This window comes from Heterocephalus glaber, unplaced genomic scaffold, assembly GCF_053883595.1.
Source record: "Heterocephalus glaber isolate CG9 unplaced genomic scaffold, H.glaber_assembly_v1.0 deba00000936, whole genome shotgun sequence".
Lineage (NCBI taxonomy): Eukaryota > Metazoa > Chordata > Mammalia > Rodentia > Bathyergidae > Heterocephalus > Heterocephalus glaber.
Genome location: NW_028258172.1, coordinates 3,246,504 through 3,267,585, shown reverse-complemented (window position 1 = coordinate 3,267,585; position 21,082 = coordinate 3,246,504). Strand labels below are relative to the sequence as shown.

The 21,082-nt window shown below is 39.8% G+C and overlaps 1 protein-coding gene across 2 annotated transcripts in view; it reads left to right on the top strand.

Moving 5' to 3' along the window:
* Positions 1 to 1,450: 1,450 nt before the first annotated feature.
* Arhgef9 (Cdc42 guanine nucleotide exchange factor 9) overlaps positions 1,451 to 21,082 on the top strand; it is a 241,660-nt gene continuing 222,028 nt past the window's right edge. Inside the window, exons 1-2 of one of the 2 annotated variants that reach the window (XM_087208137.1) lie at positions 1,451 to 1,888; positions 12,976 to 20,844. In XM_087208137.1, coding sequence (XP_087064263.1) covers positions 18,922 to 20,514 — 1,593 coding nt within the window. In that variant the 5' untranslated portion in view covers positions 1,451 to 1,888; positions 12,976 to 18,921 and the 3' untranslated portion in view covers positions 20,515 to 20,844. Of the gene's footprint in view, positions 1,889 to 12,975; positions 20,845 to 21,082 lie in introns of those variants that run through there. The other variant, XM_004872265.3, reaches the window with a different exon arrangement.

Sequence of the window (21,082 nt, the reverse complement as noted above, 5' to 3'; positions counted from 1 at the left end):
TCACATGATTGGGAACTGAACAGGGCTTCAATCTTTGGCCAGCTCTGTCTGGTCAAAATAACAGCTTGTATAAAGTGGGGAGGTTCCTATTTCACATTATCTATTATACCTCTTAATCCTTATTTACACTTTCAGTTTCATGTGTAAATACAGAAGAATAGTTTCTCTAGTGTGAGAAACTGAAAGTATAAATAAGGACTAAAAGGTATAATAGATAATGTGAAATAGGAAGAAAAGGGGCAAAGGGGAAAGGGAAGTGGGAGGGGTAGGGGAAAGGAAAGAAGGGAATGGAATTAATATGAGAAAATGAAAAAAGGGAAACAAAGTCTTTGTAAATAGGGAGGGATGGAGGGGTTGAAGGGAGGGGAAGGGAAGGGGGAAAAAATAAGAACCAAGAGAGACTATGTAAAGGTGCAAATTTCCAATAATGAATGTCGTTATATTATATACCTAAAAGGTACCAATAAAATACAATTTAAAAATAAAAAATAAAGTGGGGAGGTTTTGCTAAGAAGCAGAGGACAATAGGGCTGTGTGCATACCATGCCAGTAATGACTTCATGTCAATCATCTCCAGGAATTTATTTCTGATATCATTTTCTCTTGCTGTTGTTGCTAGCTCTGTTTCTGCAATTCCCGTCTTGACTGAGGCAGGAGTTTTGGATTCTTGTCTTGTTTTTTTGTGCTACTTTGGCTATCATCTCTTCAACCTTTTGGGATTCAGTGTTCATGTCTTCAGTCAGGGGTTCATCAACACTCTGTTGTATCCACCTCACAGTACAGTTAGCTATTGTTAGCATTATATGAAATAATGATGTGAATGTGACTGACAACATCAACTCTCAGCAGATGCAAATGGGCCACCCTGGGTTGTGCTGACTAGAGTTGACTGCATCATGAAGAGTTGGGCTGTTCCTCCATTTGCCTGTTTTGCTGATGTATATTTGACTCATTCTCAGCTAACTAAGCAAATGGAAAATTCATCCATCATCAAACCACCTTTCATGTTCTTGATTTATGACAGAAAAACCTGGAGTGTGTGTTTGTGTGTGTGTGTGTGTGTGTGTAGACGGAGGGCAGGGTGGAAAGCGGCAGCGGATAAAGTCAAACTTTACCTTTTTCATGTGACCTTATACACATGCCTTCCTTCTTCCAGATCTCCATTTATTTATCTGTAAAGTGGGAATTTTAATGCCTGCCTCCACAGGATTGTTCTAAGTGAAAGTAATGTGGACTAAAAACAACCCAAAAAACAAAGAGTGCGCACTCTAGTAGAAAGACCCCAGGGGAGTATGCACACAGGGAACTTGAGGGAAGGAAACATTAGAACACTGGCATGCTTTCACTGAGACAGAATTTTATTCAGAGATTGACTCAATACCTTTTGTAATTTTGAAGAGGACTTTTCCCTGGTTCAACACAAATGAGAAGCCCCACAAATAAACAGCATCTAACACCAGTGCAAAAGAGGACAGGCAGAGGTGGCTGGTGCCTTCTCCCTGGTGGAGAGTCTTCACTCCCATTCTTGGCCGCATCCTACCTCCAGTTCTCAAGTCTGGATAAGGAATAAAGGCAGTCCACTGGGACACTCCCCCCCCCGCCCCCGCCCTCGTGCTTCTCGCGGCCAAGCAGCCCCCACCCCCAACAGCAGGGCGGAGAGGCAGAGCCTGGCTGCGGGCTTGAAACAACCTGACTGAAGGCAAGGTCAGGGCGGAGGGGATTGGGCTGTAGGGCTGTGGAGGACGGGAGGCGGAGGGGGCGCTGGGGCTCTCTTTCCCTCCAGCCCAGCTTTCCTAGCCAGCCCGCGACAACCCGCGTCAGGAACCGGGCCTCAGAGAAGCCGGATTTATCAGGCACCATGCAGTGGATTAGGGGAGGATCTGAACTGGTGAGTGCACGTTTCCCTGGCTTCCCCTGCTTGAGCCTTAGTCCCTGAGCCCCACCTCCAGTCCTTCCAACCAGCGTCCACGCAGCGACCCCCCTCACCTCTGCCCACCGCCCTTGCCGCCATCCTTGAGACTCCAATGAGCTTGCTGTGGCCATTTTAAGAGCGCATGCAGGCCCGCTGGCCAAGGCTAGCCCCCTCCCATCCCCCTCCGCATTTCTGCTGCCCTCTGAGATTGGGGTGAAATGGGGGTGGGAGCTAGAGGAGACGTTCTGGAACAGCTCAGGAATCACCTGGGAGGTCAGAGAGGCAAGGGGGCTGACAGAGGGGCTCTCTGAGAGCAGTGACTCTCAAGGGAGGCAGACAAGCTGGTAAGGGGTTGAGGGGTGCATTGAGAAAGCCTGGATTATGGAGGGGGTCTTTGGGGAACTGCACCTAACCCATCCCAGGAACTAGGCTCCCTGTACCCCTGATTCTGGCCAGTCCCAGAGTGTAAGGACTAGAAAGCCATTCTGGGGGAAGCTGCCTGGGAGAGCCCTTCAATCCTTCCTTCCTAGGGCTGGGTCACCGTGTCCATACTTGGAGCTTTGTGATAGCTAAAGAAACCCCCATTCTGAGTCATATCCAACTGGCAGAGCCCCCCTGCCCTGTGTGTTCTTGTGTGTGTTTAACATCCTCCTCCTATTTTATGCCGTGGTGCTACTTGGAGACCTTGGAATGACTTCCCTTTGCAGAGAGGAAGTGGTGCCTGCATCTTGATGCTTCACTGACTGAAGCCCGGTCAGGTGCTCTGGGGAGTGAGAGATCACAGTGACTTTGTCCTCAGACAGAAAACAAGGACAAGAAGGTCTTGGAGAAGAGTTGAGTTGGGTCAGTAGGTACTGATAGCAATGACAGCCCCCACTTCTGCATTGCCACCCACAACCTGTAGCTGACACAAAGTAGCCTGAAGTGATTGGGCAAAAATTGATAATTAATTCCTTTTTCTCCTATTCTGGAAAAGAATAATAAAGTCTTTATTAAGAGACTTTATTAAGAGAAACTGTCCTTTTCCCTTCCTCGGGGTTTGTCTCAGGGTTTCTGTTTCATTGATTCTTAAAAGCATCGGTTTTATGTGTCTAATGCAAAGGCTTCAAGAGACCCTTCTTCACACACTCATTCTTTCTCAGGAGTCCCATTAAGACTACATCAGGTGTTTGTAGAATCCAAAAAGATTAAAGCAGGTAAAAAATAGTAGAGTCCTTTTGGTCCAACCAGGAAAACTAACACCCAGAGAATGAGAAAGATTTGCTCAAGGCTATAAACACTTGGAGTCTAGCACCTGACTCCAGACTCTCCTACTGTCCTTCACCACTGCTTCACAGAATAAACTGTTCAAATGGTTCTGAGAGAGGCAGAAATGCACAAAGTAGTTATGATCTTAGGAAAAGACCCTCTTCAAATATGAACAAATACCATAAAATTTGCCTGAAAAATCCCATGCCAGTGTTGGCATTTCTGGCAGCTGAGTCTGGGTGAGACTTTCTACCTCTTCCACATATATTGTAGTACATTAGAGGCCCTGAACTACCTACTGACAATGTATTAAATAATGGAGAAATTTGAAGTTTTGCCAGTTGCATTTGTGAGAGAGAATAGAGTTGCAGACATCTGGTGAAGACTAACAAATTAAATATTAATTAATGGGGATAATCTCAATTTTTTATAGTACTAAGGATTGAACCCAGGGTCTTCAGACTGAGTTACATCCCTATCCCTTTTTATTTTGCCCTCCTTTCAACCCTTCCACTCCTCCCTATTTACAAAGACTTTGTTTCCATTTTTTTCTTTTTCTTATATTTATTCTTATTTTGTTTTTATTTTGATGCAGGGTTTCACTAAGTCACTATGTTTTGCAGGCTGGGGAGAACCCTCAGCTTCTCAGAGCACTATAATTACAGTCATGCATCACCATGTCCAGCTTCATTATTATATTTTTTTAGAATTGAAGCAGTAAATATTACATGATGGAAGCATTAGTTAGCATTTTCCAGAATTCAAAAGACAGGAATAATAAACTCTGTTTTAGCCTGAGAGACAGGAAACCTCTAATCTTGGCCCAAATATTAAATGTTTGTGGAGAATGTTTTGGGCTTCAGATTTCCAAGTACCTTTAAATTAGGCTATTCATGATCACCAAAATTCCTTCCAGGCCTGAGTTTCTAAGATTCCTAAGAGTAAATTTTAGATAAAAGTTAACTAATAGATTATTAGGAAAAACAAGGAGTGTATATCTTGCCATCATTTTATAATGTGGCTAGTCAAGAGGTCTTCCCTCTTTGTTCTTTCATTTGCAAGACACCTAAAATATACACTTGAGTTTTTTAGTATAATAATGAGATTTCCTTTCAGAATGTTTGACCGTTACAACTTATTTCAAGTGTAACGTGTTACTCATATTCCTTGAACATAAAACATTGTTCAAGATTTTACAGAATAAAATCTCTCTTGATAGAGGATGTTACACTGTGAGTTGGTAGACGGGGGATGTTAAACTGAGTTCGCATTGAATGATAAATTGTTCAGGATATTTATTCATAACATCTGCCTCTAATGCTACTTTGCACTGGACTAGACACTGTGCCTAGAGTGGAAAGAACACTCTTCTGAGTCACAAGTCTAAGGTTTAGGGCTGGCTTTTATACTTTCCATTTCTGAAATATTTGCCAAGCTTCTTTCACCCTCTGTATTCTCATCCATAAAATAGGAATAAAGTGTCTTATCTTATAGGTACTTAGAGGTCATTAATTTATTTTTTAAAAATATAGAGTATCCAGTATGAATTGGCATGGGTGTAGATGTAGATGAGACAGCAGTGAACAATAAAAAAAATCATTATTTGAGGGGAGCTTACATCCTAGCATGTGGAGAAACACTAAACAATCACACAAATGAGTATACAATATGCCAAGATGTGCTAAACACTAAGGAAAAAATACTGGTAAGACCACAGAAAGTGATAAGGAGTGGGATGATGTATTAGATAGATCAGCCAGAGCCTCAAAGGATGTTTGTAAAGAGGTGTGAAGAAAATGAAGGGTTAAGAGGCATGTGTATGTTCAAAATAAGTGGGTTCTAGGTATAAGGAACACCAAGAAAGACCACGACTGATTTGAGGAACAATGCTGTGAGGCTGAAGAATTAGTGGAAAAATGGCAGTTAAAATCAGAGAGAAAATGGACCAATTTTATAGGACAATTAATGTGACTGACATGGGGAGCCATTGGAAGATTTTGAATAGATATGGGCACATAGTCTGTGTGAAATTTTAAGGGAAATAGATTGTATTAGAGTGAAGACAAGAGCTGTGAAAAGTCTCTTACAATAGTCCAGTCCAGGTTAAGTATAATGGTGTCTTAGATCTTGGTGATAATGTGGAGATGATCTGTATGATGAAAGGGCTGTACCTAGCATTGTTTGTAGATGCTTTATGTCTTTTTTTCTTTCTGATTATCTGTTTGGATCCTCAGACAGCTGAGAGTGGAGCTAGAAAGAACAAAGAGTTGCTGTATGCTTTCAAGGACATTTCAACTCAGTGATTTAATGATCTGCTTTGGACTGTTAGCCACTAGTGAGACTAATTGAAGGGTGGTCCCATGTAGATTACCAATGAATTATCCTCCTACTTTCCAGATTCTGAGAAGATTAAGTATATTATTGATACTTTGAGAATGTTTTATACCTAGCATACATAATATCTGGAGTTGATAACTTTTAACTATGTCCTTTATTTTTAGTATTACTCATGTAGTAATCAGTACTATTCTTAATTTTCTTGATTTGTTCTTTAATTTTTAAACAATGAAAAAGAACAAATTCCTATTTTGAGGAATTTGAATTAATAACTTATGTGTGAAGTAAGATGTGCATTCACAGAACAAAAATATACCTGGCAGTTGGAATTATCTTGCTGTTTATTTTAAGCACAAATAAAAATTCCAGTGGTCACACAGAGTGACAGAATTGTCATTTTTTATCTTTACAAACACTATTCTAGCATTTTTTACTTTAAACCTTCTATTTACATGCTCAAACATACAGTACCAGAGGAATTGTAGATACAAAATACTTAGAACTAACTTGAATGATTCTGTACCTTTTATAAAGTGAAATAACTGAATGAACAAATGTAGTTAAATCTGTGTGTGTCAGGGCTAACTATAACTAGGAGTTCTGTGAGTCAACTTCCATGTAGACTACAATGTTGATAAAAGGGCAAGTAATAAGAGGTACTAAGTTGGAACTTCATATGTATATTAAAAGTTGATAGTCACCACAAAAATTGTTTTGAAATTTGACCGACACATTTTTGAAGGAGAGTTTTATAACTGAAATTGTTTACAGTTGCTAATATATAGTGATAATAAAAACATTTGATTTTTAGTCTTTTAAAAATTCTCTGTAGAATTGTGGATTCTTTTATTGCCTGCACTCAGGGTTCTCCCTTCTCATTGCCAGAGAAGAAAATAGATTTGTGGACTAATCCCATGTCAAATTCCACTTGATCTTTGTAAGAATTACAACATATGAGGTGTGGCAGTCCCTACACAGGCAAGATGAAATATCCAACTTGTAAGTTCAACATATTCTAACCTAAATCTATCCACACTGTGTTAAAACACAGAATGTTTTATTATTTCACACACATCAGAAGATAAGCAAACCTGGGCCAGTGTGGCAGTTTCAGAAATTTTAAAGGAACTTTTCTGCTTCATCATACCTAGCATTTGGCTTCCAATTTTTATGCTCCAAGATGGCTGCTGAACTCCCAAAAAAACTTACTAGCACCCACATTTTGGAAGGGAAAAAGAAGAGGGAAAGGACCCTTCCTTTTTAAGAGGTCTTCCCAGAAGTCTTATTTAATACTTCTACTTATATCTCATTGAAGATCTGAGTCATGGCTACTCCCATCTGCAAGGGAAGCTAAGCAGTGCTGTAATTTAAACTAGGTGGTAGTGTATACACCCAAAATGGTGGGTGGCGGTTTCTGATACAAAGAAGCAAGGCAAGAATGGGCTAGTGGGAGACAGCTTGCAGTCATTTTCACATTTAGTTAACCTATATGTCTACCAGTGTAAAAACACAGAGGGCTTGACCCTCAGCTTTAGATTGTGAGCCATCCCCTGATAGAAGTTACTAATATTAAAGATGCTACCATAAAGCAGGGGAAGGATCAGTGAAGACTTGATACACTCTAGTCCTCCTATCCTTCTAGTGACAGAATCTTTTTGTGAAAAAAAGTGGACCACAATATCCTTCACTGAGGTAAGGAATGCAAAATGAAGGCGTGAAAAATGTTTGGAGAGGGTCTGGAAAAGAGACGTATCTAGATATGACGCTCAGAGGACATTGGAAAGCATTGTGACAGTTGTTCTGAGAGTAGATGATGAACTACTAAGCATTTAAAATGCTATTCAGCCTGGAGAAGGTGGGAACAGAACTTGAGTCTTCTCCTTTTTGAGGTCTCCTAATCTAGAGTATACCATTTAGTTATCTATATTCCAGAACTTCCAAGGTAGCACTATAATTCCAGGCTTTACTTTCTGCAGTGCTCATGTTGTTTCTGGCTGCCTCAGCTATAATGACCAAGTTAGATAATCTTGGGGATAATTTTGCCCAATTCTGTAGATGAGATGCCAGTAAAATATAGCCTGCTGACCAAATCTAGCCCAGAAGCTAAGAATATTTTTTATATTTTTAATTGTTAGGGCAAAATGAAAAAATATTTTGTGATATGAGCAACCCCTGGTCCTGTCATCCAATTCTTTACTCTAGAGTCAGCCACTGTCATCAGTCTTTTAAGTGTTCATGAAGAGATATTGTTTGCTTTTATAAGAATACAACTATGTACACACACACACATTTTTAAACTTCATATTTGGCAGCATATTCTAATAGCTCTAGACTTTACCTCTTGTTCAATTAACAATATGCCTTGGAGGTTATTATATATTAGTACATGCGGAGATCCCTCTTTTATATAACTACATAAGATCCTCTTTTGCATCCTATTGATAGATAATTAGGTTGTCACCAGTCATTAGGCGTGATAAATAACATTGCAGTAAATTTTACAGGTCATTTAAAGAAAATGAGTATTTATTAAGCAGCTATGATTTCCACAGCACTGTACTCTACTGAAGTGTGGGTAAGTCAAACCAAGATGTGGTTTATGCCTTCAAGGATCTTTTGATTGAGTAGGGAAGAAATAAGACCTGTCTGGGCTAAATGTTATGGGAAGCACCAAGAAGATGGTATGGGACTACAGAGGAACAAAAGCACAAGGAGATAAGATTTCAGAGGGTTGGGCAGAACTTCCAAGAGGAAATGGTATTTAAGCTATATATATATAAACCTTTCGGATAGCAGAGTTGGTGTGAGGTGGAGATTAGGCAGGAAAAAATGATGTTTTAGTTGAGTCTGAAGGCCATTTGAAAAAGATTTCCCTACTTACTTTTATCTATCTCTTATTTTGCTACTTACTTGTATTTTGGGCCTCTCATATGAGAAAAATTACGAGATTTTTCGTACTTCTGTCTTTGATTTATTTCACTTAACATTATGGTCTCAAAGCAAATCCATTTACCTACAAATGCCACAGGTTTATCTTTCTTTATGGCAAAATAGTACTCCATTGGGTATAAACACATGTTCTTTACCATTGATCTGTTGATGGACATATAGGCTGTTTGCAAGTGTTAGCTATTATAAATTGTGCTGCCATAAACATGGTATGCATGTATCACTGTAATATGATGAATTTATCTCTTTTTGGAAGCTACCTAGAAGGGGAATAGCTAAGTCAAATCAAATTTCTATTTTTTGTTTTTTGAGGAATGGAAAGGGGAACAAGAGATGGAAATAGAACTTTTGCAAATAGGAAAAGGAACAAGAACAGGAGGGAACAGGGAAGGATGGGAGAGGAAGGAGACAAAAAAAGAATTGAGATGTATCATGTGCAGGTACAAACTCCTCCATGATACATGTAAATTGTGTACTGCAAACATGTACTAATAAAAAAAGAAGAAAAATTCTGAAGGCCAGAAAAGTCCAATGTACTAGCTCAAGCAGTTTTCTTTTATTGCCATTTTATTGGATTCAGGTCTAAATGATTGAATGAGGCCCATCCACATTGTGAAGGACAATCTATTGTACACAGTTTATAGATTTAAATATTAATCATAGCCAAACAAACTCAGAATAATGTTTTACCAAATACATAAGCACCCTGTGACCCAGTCATCTTGATATATTAAATCTATCACATAGCCCCACTTGTCTTCCAACTCTGCTATGAGAATGACATGAGCACAGTGGTTCTGGCCCCTGCCTCACAAGCGCAAGGTCCCGAGTTCTACCACCGGTACTGAAAAAAAAAAAAATTACATGAGCAGACAAAGACAAGAAAGGGCTGTGTAAACCATGCTGCTCTGCACCTATATGGGGAGCAATTATTTTTACTGACAGCCCAGAGGGGATATACACTTGGGTGGCTGGAGTAAGACCTTTCCCACTCTCCTAAATTCAGACCTCAGTAGAACAGACCGAGTATTCATTTTCTTTGAGTGTTAAGAGTTCCAACAGGAATTTCATTCATAAGAAACAATCTTTCCTGACTCCACCCAAGGCCTTCTAGATTTTCTGCTCAAGGAGAGCCTAGGAAAGACCCTCAAACAGCCCCATGTGATGATGAGATGAACTTCTCAGAATCTCATTGCTTTAAAAGTTTTTCATATCATGGTGTTTTTGTTTTGTGCATGTGCGTGCGTGTGTGTGTGTGTGTGTGTGTGTGTGTTTTATGACTAGTTGCTGATTAAGCTGCAATTTTTGGAAACCAGACATTGGGGAAGAAAAATGCATCTAGCTTTCTCTAAGAAGATTCATTGTCATAAGGAGATATCCTGTCAAAGGGCCTGCCTGGCATACTAGGCAAGTGACATTTAAGCTGAGCCAGCTGTGTAGGGATTTGGGTAAAGATCCTGACACATTTGGATGACAAGAAAAAATAAAGGAGGGGCCGGGGATTTAGCTCAGTGGTTCCGCCGCCTGCCTCGCAAGCGGAAGGACCCGAGTTCGATCCCCGGTACCAAAAAAAAAGAAAAAAGAAAGGAAGAGACAGTAAGGTTGGTGAGTAGAAAGGAAAAAGCTGGAATAGTACATGCAAAAGTCATCATATAAAAACAACCTGACATGCTTGAGGGGTAGAAAGAAGGCCAGTGTCCCTGGAACACAGGAAGAGAGGGAGGTGAGTTACATGACGAGAGCCATCTCACATAGAACCTTGTAGTCCCAGAAAATGTGTCTATTGGCTGAACCAAAAGGCAGTGCTGTTAAGTATCCACTAGCGTGCGCTCTAGAAACAGACTGTCTCAGTTCAAACTGTAACTTCCATCAGTTCTTAGCTATGTAATCTTATACATGTTACATAATCCTTCTGTGCCTCAGTTATGCCCTTGGAAAAATGGGGATAGTAATGGTACTGTCCATGGTGTTATTGTGTGTATTACACAAGCTAACCTGCTCACACCATGCACTTGGCACGTGGTAAGTGCTATTTATTCTAATACAATAGAAAGTATTTGAAGCAGTAGAATGAAAGGACTTTCCTTGTTATCTGAGAAGATGACTTTTGCAGGCTTTATGGAGAATGGATTGAAGAGAATGAAAGTATAGGTGGGGAGCTCAGTTGAGGGGCTGATGCAGAAATATAGTCAGTGGAATTGGGTAGAGTAGGATAGAAAGATATAAACTGATATCTTGTTTGAAGATTCAGTTAGTAAGACTGATCCTGGATTAACTGAGAGGTGAAGGACAGGGAGAAGAAAATATTAGAGTCAGTTTCCATTTTAAGTTTCAGTTTTCTTATTTATTAGTCAGGCTTCTCCAGAGAAACAAAAGCAACAGGATATTTACATATATACAGAGAAGATTAATTTTAAAGAGTAGGCCCATGTAATTGTGATGGTACAAGTCCAAAATCTGCAGGATATGTTGGCAGGGTAGAGTGCCAGGAAAGAATGGCAGTCTGAGTCCAAAGGCAGTCTACTGGCAGAACTCCTGCTTTCTCAGGAGAGGTAAGTCTTTGATCCACTGTTATTTTCAACTGATTGGGAGTAATATGGGGAATAATTTGCTTTACTCAAAGTCTATCCATTTAAATATAAATCTCCGGCTAGAGGTGTAGCAAGCCCTGGGTTAGATTTCCAGCATGACAAAGAAACAATTAAAAGAAACTCACTTAAAAGTAAATATCAAAGTCACTTTCATATAAATATCCAGAATAATATTCCATCAAAGATCTGGGCACCAAGTTGACACATAAAATCAACCATCACATTTTTCTGTGAAACTGGAAAAATGGCACTACCTCATCATTAGGATTGTTGTGGATATGAAATAATGTAATTTATATAAATACTTGGTACAGTGTTCTTCACATTGGAAGGACTCAATTAGTGATAGCCTTTACTATTTCAATATATAATAATCCTCAGACCTTCACATTCAGGAATTCACGGAATCCTCACAACACCCTTCCTACTTTAAAGCTAGGGAAAGTAAAGGCTGAAAGAGGTGAAGTATCTTTTCAACACAGCTACTGCCAAACAAAGCCAGGATAAAAAAGGTGTGCAACTCCCATCAGAACTCCTTGGGCATCACCATCCTCATTGCCAGGAATGGATATTTTCCCAGCCTCCTTCATTCCAAAGGTGCTGTGCTCCAACAATATGGTTATGAATGCACTAAGGCTTGGGAATAATAGCTTACATTTACGAAGCCAGTTTTATTCTGTGCCGGATACTGTTCTAAGTATTTTGCGTGTGTATTTAATTTAATCTTTCTAACAATTATATCAAATAAACAGAATTCTCCAGTCTAGGAAATTGCCAGGTAGGATGTGGAAGAGAGGGACCTTTCAGCTATCTGCTGAGAGGACTCAAATTTAACTTCCTACCCTTTCCCCTTCACCACCAGTCTGCATTCTAAAGAGGATGATAACTCAAGAAAGCCCTTTGAATGTTTGTGATAAACATGTGTTTGAATATGTAAAGGCAATGAGGCCTGGTAGAGTCCTTTTTGAAAACACAGCAGGCATTCTGTAACTGTGGAATGTATGAATGAACTGATGAAGGGGTGAACACTACACTACCTGTAGCCACAAAGTCTGAAGCTGGCCTCAAGAGAGGGCAGAGGCATCTGTAGTAAATGTTTCCTTTGGACCAGGTGAGATGCAACTGAATCAGGCAGGCAGTGAATTGAAGAAGGTAGACTGGAACAAAAAACTTCAGAAGTTCTTCCTTAGAAAATTACTTAAACCCTCTGGATACCAGCTTATTCATATGCAAAATTGGGCTTTTCTCTCTCCCCACATTTGCAAGCTTAGGCTTATTCACTTTTTTAGTAATATTTATTGCTCACTTGCTATGTAGCAGATACTATTCTAGGCACTGAATGGAGAATAAAACAGACAAAAATCTTGTCCTTTTGGAATAGATATTCTAATAGAGAAGATACATACTAAGGCAATGATTACATAAAATATTCAGCAAGCATGTTAGAGCTAAGTAGAAAAAAATACAGCAAAGAAGAGGAATGTGTGTGGGTAGTTAATATTTTAGATTTCTTCTTCCTGCTGCATTTCTTTCACAAGGTTGCCATGAGGTTGATATGCAATAAGAGGCCACAGTATTTGGGAAGCTGTGAATTGCTACTTAAATATAAGGTAGAGTTAATTATTCTTAGGGGATAATTTTCTTTAGATTCTTATTTGTTGTTCCCTTCTCTATCATCAGTGTGGTAAACCAACAGGAGCTCTGTTCTGGAGGATGGGAAAGGCATATTGTAGGCCTGGTCCTGGTATGACAGTCTCTTAAAATTCCAAATATGTAAAACTGTACAGATTCCAAATTATTTTTCCCAGAACTGGGCCTTCTGGCTTTTAATCTATGGTTGGTTCCATTCCCATGAAGCAGTGAGAGCTGTCCTAAGTCACTTTCTTCCCCTTCTGTAAAATAGGAATGATGAATATTCCCCACACTTCGCTTTTCCAGACCCCTTGAGCTATTGTGTGATGAAAACCAGACATGGGTTTGTGAGAAGAAAGAAGGAAAGAGAAGAAAAGAGAAAAGAGAAGAGAAGAGAAAAGAAAAGGAGAGAGGAGAGGAAGGGAAGGAAAGGAAAGGAAAAGAAGAGCCTGACTTATGAAGACCATACAGCAAATTTAACATTCTTAAGGTTAATTTTTGAATAGATAATATATTCACATGGTAAAACAAACCAAACTATAAAAATGCTCGTAATGGATTTTCTCTATCCACCCATCAGAAGTCACTAGCTAGCTTCATAGCTTTTTGTGTATTTTTCTGTTTTTAAGTACATATATAAACAGATACAAATATATTTTCTCATTTCTGCTTTTTTGTTCCAAAGGTCATATACATACTATTCTTCATTTTACCATTTTCACACAGTTTATCTTTGAGATCTCTTCCTATCCATCTTCAGAGAGCTTCAGCAGCTCCTAATTGCTCCCTCATGAATTTCTAAAGCCTCCATCCATGATTCCAGCATATTTCTCTTTACCAAGCTCTGGTATTGTTCAGACCTCTCTTAACATCTTTATTCAGAATATCACTGGTGTCCTGTCTTGGACTTCTACAGAAAATACAATATCCCTCTGACACATAATCTAATTTGTTATAAACTCATCAGCTGAACTAACCCTTTTCCTGTTATTACAATTTCAACTTATTTCTCTCATTATCTAGCTATCTACCAATTTATCTGTTTATCTATGTAGTTCTTGTTAAGCATGTTTTATAAGCAAAGCCTCATGCTTAATTTGATGATGAGTGCTTAGTGTTCTTAATTTCCAGTGATTTGCAGATGAAATAAAGCCTGTAGATAAGTAAAACTTGGGGATGGAAGTCAGAGGGTATAGCTAACTCATGAAACCCAAGAATGAAACTATTCAGGAAATTGGGTTCCAAAACTAAACACTTAGCCCTGAGAGAGAAGCATTCACTGCCTATCTCAGCCTCCAACTGATGCGTGATTGGGTTTGGATGCTCCAGAAAGAGCCAAAGCCTCACAGGAAACCATTGTACTTTCTCTGAAGGGGCTTTTATACCCTTGCTGTTCTTTTCCAGTCTTCTCTCTACCGTGAGTGTGAACAGATGGTTTGGCCCACTAGCTTGTTTGAAATAGAACTGAAACAGGATCAAAATAAATGTGAAATCAGCCTGAAATAGACCCATACAAAAAAACAAGAGGGAACTGCTGTTTCTGAATACTTTAGATATTTATTGAGCCATTGGCCACGAGAGGGCAGTATAGGCAGTGTTTCCTGAGGGAAGGCTTCTGGGCCGTATTTTACAGAATGATGTCTATGCCAACAGGAAGCAGAAAACTAAAGAGATCTTACAATTCTCAGACTATAATCTAGACCTTTTAGTCTCTTTTGGAGTTCTTAACAAACCAAGGCCTTTGGAGAATGGAATAGGGCGAAGGTTGATATCCGTAGGGTACAGAGAAGAGTACTTCCATGATACACTTCCTCTACATCCTACATTGAGTCAGCATAACTATGTCTTGGTTTTCATTCATTAACTCATTTAATTATTAAACATATATTTACTGACTGTTAAACATGGAACTCACTTATACAAAGGGAGATAATAAGGCAATAAACAAAGAATTATATAATATTTCAAGCAGCAATAAGGGCTATGTGCGAAAAGCAGAATAAGGGGGAATAATATAGTGGAACAGTGTTAGAGGCAGTAGTCAAGAAAGGACTCTGAGGAAAGATCTAAATTTGTAGAGAGCAGGAGAAGTCTTCAGGTGGAGTGAAGTTCATTTGTCTGAGTTTCCCCTAAAAACTCTATACCACCACCATCTAATTCTTTCATTTAAACTAAAAACTCACAGTCTGTTGTTTAAGGCACTGCCTGGGTCCAACTCCATGCCTATCACATCTTCATCAAGGCTGTTGGAGATGAAAACAATGTTTTATTTAAAGCTGAAACTGAAGACAATATACAGCTTTTTAAACTTTAGCAAAATTACGAAACTTCTTGAAGGTCAAAGTCACACAGCTACCAAGAAACAGGTTGCACTTACAAATGAAAGCTTTAACATTTATCCACTTTTCTTTTCATTTTTCCACGAGCTCAAAGCATTGTGGGGACACAGCAACACCTTCATACATCATCAATTTTCTATAAATAATAGCTCACAGATAACTCTTCTTAAGGGTGCATGAACAGGAAGACTGGTGTTCAGAATAAAGGAGATGACAACCCCACTCTACTCCCCATTGTTAATTCTGCATAAATATCTAGATATGTGTCCTAAGAGTTGTAAGCAACTAGCCTAGGGAAGGGACTGACTGAAAACTATGTCACAAGTGCAAAAACTTTTAAAAAGGCCATGTTTATCTTTACAGGAAGCAAGTATGTGTGTGTGTGTGTGTGTGCGCGCGCGCGCGCGCATGTTTATGCACATGGTGCTTAGTAGAAATTGAGGCTTGAACCTGGAGACAATCTCAGATGGATCATGCCAATTATCCCTCTCTAGATCAAAAAGTGTCATCAGAGACAGTGACTGAAAGTGATTGAATGGAGGTGTAGAAGCAGAGGGGTAATTTTCAGAAGTTGGAGCCAACCTCTGGATCAAGAACTATGACTGAGTGTCCAGTAGACATCAAAAAATGTCCCTTAAAAGGGTGGGTCCTAGGGTCTGTGGGCAAAGGAGATAAATTCAGGGACAATGTCTCTTTTCATTCATTCCCTCTGCCCTGCAGGATGGAATCCACCTAGACCAGTGGTGGTGAACCTGTGGCATGTGTGCTGCCTCCAGCACAGTGCCCTCTCTGTCAGCATGTAAGCCAAGTCACCCCAGTATCACCCCAGCAGCTGAGCATTAAGATTTAATGATAGTGTGGGCACTTTGTCATAAATACGTGAGTTTGGGGTTGCAGTTTCGGCACTCAGTCTCCAAAAGTTTTGTCATCACTGACCAAGACTATCTGAGAGAAGGCACTCTCTTGGGATAGCAAGGTCTATATATCACCCCTCATCTAGGTCACCAGGAGTAGCAAGTCAGTTTCAAGACTGACAGGATTCTCACAGACCACCACCAAGCATATAATATTACCTCCACCCCAGGATAAGATCCCTTGACACCAGAGAGAAGATAGAAAACAGCCTTGAAGATTTGGCCATGCTAATCATGGCCAAGGGGACCTCCAAGAACCAAAGCTAAAGGAGGGCACCAGACATTCACTGTCATTCCTCCTTATCTTTGCCCCATTTGGGCTGAGGTGTAGTGACCTTCTTGGTGGTCTTTTCCCAATTCTGAGTGAGCCACCACATGTCATGTCTGGGGTGCAGCCACCAAGCTTATGATGTTCCTGAGTCCAGATTCTCAGTCTACTTCAGTATAGAAATAAAGGAAAGGAGTCCAAGGAGGTTGTCAAGTGAAAGTGAGTTTAATTATAAAGAAAACAATACAGACTTCTCTGAAGAGAAAGGGGCTCCAGAGCTGGAAGGCCTCCAATAGTGAGGCCTATGGATTGCTTTTATTATGGTTTATGTGTTCCTCTTCAACCCCTCCCTCAATCTTGGGGGGAACAGCTTGTTATTGGTCTTTAGGCTGTTGCTATGGATAGGTTCTGTGTCACCCAACTGCTGCAGGCTGCCTGGTTACACCAGCAGCCACCTGGGCTCTGAACATTTAACATTTAACATTTTGGTTTTATTTTCAAGCAACTGCAACCATTCCTTTCCACTTCCTCTTTCTTCTTTGGGCTATTTCCTGTGCTGTCTCTGCCTACTAGAGACTCCCTTTCCCCTACAAACCCACAATAGATGTCTTCAAGCCCTTAAAAGGACTATTTTCTTACAATGACTTGGCTTTTGTTTTTGTTTTTCCATGGTACAGAATGTAGCACCCTAACAAATGGGCAGAAACCATAGGGTAGTAAATTTCAGCTCAAAATAAATAAAGGTTTTGGAAGCTTCAGAGTGAATTTCCTGTCAGTGAAAGTATTGCAGCAGCTGCTAGGGAAAACTTTTCAGACTTAGTGGAGAAAAGGGGTGGGCTTTAAAAATAGTTCTCAGCTCATATCCTGTGACTGCTACATCCTATCTGTATGGCTATAGGTAAATTATGTTAATACTCTGATCTGTTTCATACTATTTATTTATTATTCATTAAGTATTGGTAAATATTAGATATACATTATGATCACATTCATCATTGGGAATTTGTACCTGTACCTGATATATCTGGGTTCTTGTTTTTACCCATTCCCCTTCCCTCCCTTCCACCTTTCCCTATTTACAAAAGCTTTGTTTCCATTTTTCCTTCTTTTCTCATTTTTTTCTTTCCCTTCTTTCCTTTCCCCTCCACCCCCCCCCAGTTCCCCTTCCCCTTTGAAGCTTTTCTTCCTATTTCACAATATCAATTATACATTTTGGTCCTCATTTACACTTTCAGTTTCTCACACCAGAGAAACAATTCAGTATTTCCCCATGTGTGTCTTATTTATTTCACTTTATACTTTTAAAAATAGCAGTAACAATTCTTCTTCTTGGACTTCTTTGAATAATTAAATAAAATAGTATGTTTAAAGGCCTAGCACCATGTGTGGCCAAAGTATTTCTGTCTCTACCTCCTTCTCCCTAATTATATATACTGTAGAGAGGAATCCTATGTGTGATACTTTACTGATTATGTCAGTTTGAGTAAGAAATGCTCAAATAATTGGATCAGCATAGTTCTGGGTATGGTCAAAAGCATTTACTGAAGACAGAAGACCCACCCTTGGTGTGAGTGGCACCAATCAATAGGCTTGTCACCTGAATGGAATAAAAGGGAAATGAAGAAGGAAGGCTTGGTTCTGTTCCTGCAGAGGAGCTCCATTCTTCACCTTCTCCTTGGACATTGTCTTCTGGCTTCCAGGGGGGACTCTTCAGCCTTCCATCAAAGACCCTTCCACCTCATGATATGGACTTGCATAGGACACTACAGTGAGCTCCAAGCCTTTGATTGCATCCTTCAGATTTCCAATACATAGCAGCCCTTTTGCACTGTTCCACACCCAGAACTATGCTAAACCAATCAGTGGCCTAATCTAGTACCACACATCCTAATCCCAGTATCATACGTGCTAGATCAGGCCAGCTTGGAAAAGCCCCATCTATGAGGACATGAGGCTTTGGAGGGACAGCTAGATGCAAGCCATAACTTCCTGCCTCTGGCCCCCCAAAGAGTTATGCACATCCCTTTATGAAGAAGATATTCAGTCCATCTCTCAGAGTTCCCAAAGTCCTAACAGTTTTAGCATTGCTGAAAAGTACAAGTCCAAATACTCTTCTGACATTTATGGCAAACTCTTAGTTGTAAGCCCTTATACAAATGAAAAGAGCTCGATCAGTAGCCAGGCTTCCTTCTCTCTTGGCTATAGGGATCCAGGTCTTGGATCACTAAGCACTCTGAACCCAATCTTGAGGAACAGATTTTCTAGGCTCCTGCCATTCTGGAATGCGGTGCTCTGGGGCTCCTTTGGCAAAGCAAGATCTTTCACCTTTGCAACCTTGAGGCTGCAAAGGCTGGTGTCCTGATGATTCTTGTGATATCTTCAGGCCATCTTTTCCATTGCCCTGTTCCTTCTGAGCAACCAAGCTTTCCCTTGCTCCTTTTTTTTTTTTTTTTTTTGGTACCAGGGATCAAACTCAGGTCCTTATGCTTGCGAGGCAGGCGGCGGAACCACTGAGCTAAAGCCCCGGCCCCTGAGCTAAACCCCTGGCCCTCCCCTGCTCTATCTTTTCACTGCACAGCTTACTGTAACTTCCTTTCTGATCAAAACTTACAACATTTTAAATCATTCTTCTGGAGTCTTTGCTCTTCATTCTCAAAATATATCTGGCTAAAAATGCAGTCAAGTAGCTGGTTACAAGGTCAACACACAAAACTCTATAGCTTTCCTCTACATGAATGACAGACTCACTGAGAGAGAAATAGGGCAAATAATTCCTTTCACAATAGCATCCAAAAAACTGAAATACCTAGGAATCAACCTAAAAAAAGCAATCAAAGACCTCTTCTCTGAAAACTATGGCACTCTGAAAAGAGAGATTGAAGATGATATCAGAAAATGGACAGACATCCCCTGCTCCTGGGTAGGAAGGATTAATACAGTGAAAATGGCCACACTTCCAAAACTGCTATATAGATTTAATGCAATTCCAATTGAGATCCCAGCAGCATACTTCATAGACCTCGAGAAAAGATTCCAAAAATTCATTTGGAGCAAGAAGATACCCAGAATAGCAAAAGCAATTCTAGGTAACAGAGACATGGCAGGGGGTATCACAATCCCCAACCTGCAACTATACTACAAAGCTACTGTGATCAAAACAGCATGGTACTGGCAAAGAAACAGGCTTGAGGACCAGTGGAACAGATTAGAAGATGCAGAAACAATGCCAGACACACTCAGCCATATCATCTTTGATAAAGGAGCCAAACACCCTCACTGGAGGAAAGATAGCCTCTTTAATAAATGGTGCTGGAAAAATTGGGCTTCAACTTGCCAAAGATTAAAACTAGACCTATATCTCTCACCATGCACTAAACTAAAATCAAAATGGATTAATGATCTAAATATTAAAATAGAAACTCTGAACCAGTTGGAACAGAGGTTAGGTAGAACTCTTGAAGACATCAGTGTAGGAAAAGATTTTATGAACAAAACCTCAGTTGCCCATGAACTAGCACAAACAATCAACAAATGGGATCTCTTCTTATTAAAAAGCTTCTGCACAGCAAGAGAAACCAGCAGCAGTGTGAAAAGACAGCCCACAATGTGGGAAAAAATCTTCACCTGCTCTTCCTCAGACAAAGGTCTACTATCTCGAATCTATAAAGAACTTAAAAAGATCAGACCTCCCAAATTTAAAGACCCAATCCAAAAATGGGCATCTGAAATGAACAGATATTTCTCAGACAAAGAAGTAGAAATAGCAAATAAATACATGAAAAAATGTTCAACATCACTGATCATTCGAGAGATGCAAATGAAAACAACGCTGAGATTCCACTTCACTCCAGAAAGAATGGCTGCTATCATGAAATCAACCAATAACAAATGCTGGCAGGGCTGTAGGGAAAGAGGAACCCTGCTCCACTGCTGGTGGGAGTGTAGACTGGTGCAAGCACTGTGGAAATCAGTATGGAGATACCTCAAAGAACTAGGACTGGAAGTCCCATTTGACCTCGCTATTCCCCTGCTGTGTATCTTCCCCAAAGAATTAAAAGAATCATACCACAGTGATATATGTGCACCCATGTTCATAGCAGCAGAGTTTGTGATAGCTAAAACTTGGAAACAGCCCAAATGCCCATCAACTGGAGACTGGATAAAGAAAATGTGGGGTTTTTTTTATAAAATGGAGTACTACTCAGCCATAAAAAATGAGAAATTAGAGACATTTATAGCTAAGTGGATGCACATTGAGATGATACTCTTAAGTGAAAGAAATAGGACACACATGTATAATTACCAAATAGTTTCTCTGTTGTGAGAAGCTGAAAGTGTAAATAAGGAATAAAATGTGTAATAGGTAATGTGAAATAGGAAGAAAAGGGGCAAAGGGGAAAGAAGTGGGAGGGCTAGGGGAAAGGATAGAAGGGAATGGGATTAATATGAGAAAATGGAAAAATAGGAACAAAATTTTTGTAAATAGGGAGGGCTGGAGGGGTTGAAGGGAGGGCTGGGCAACGGTGAAAAATAAGAACCAAGAGAGATTATGTAAAGGTGCAAATTTCCAATGATGAATGTCATTATATTGTACATCTAAAATGTACCAATGATTAGTATGAATAGTTGATAATGCAAAATAGGAAGAAAAGGTCCAAAGGGGTAGGGGTAGTGGGAGGGGCAGGGGAAAGGAAAGAAGGGAAAGGAAAAAATGATGAGAAATGGAAAAAATGGAAATAAAATCTTTGTAAATAGGGAAGGGTGGAGGGGATGAAAGGAGGGCTAGGAATGGGGTAAAAATAAGAACCAAGATGCATTATGTAAAGTTACAATTCCCAGTGAGAAATGTAATTGTGCTGTATACCTAAAATGTACCAATAAAAGAATTTAAC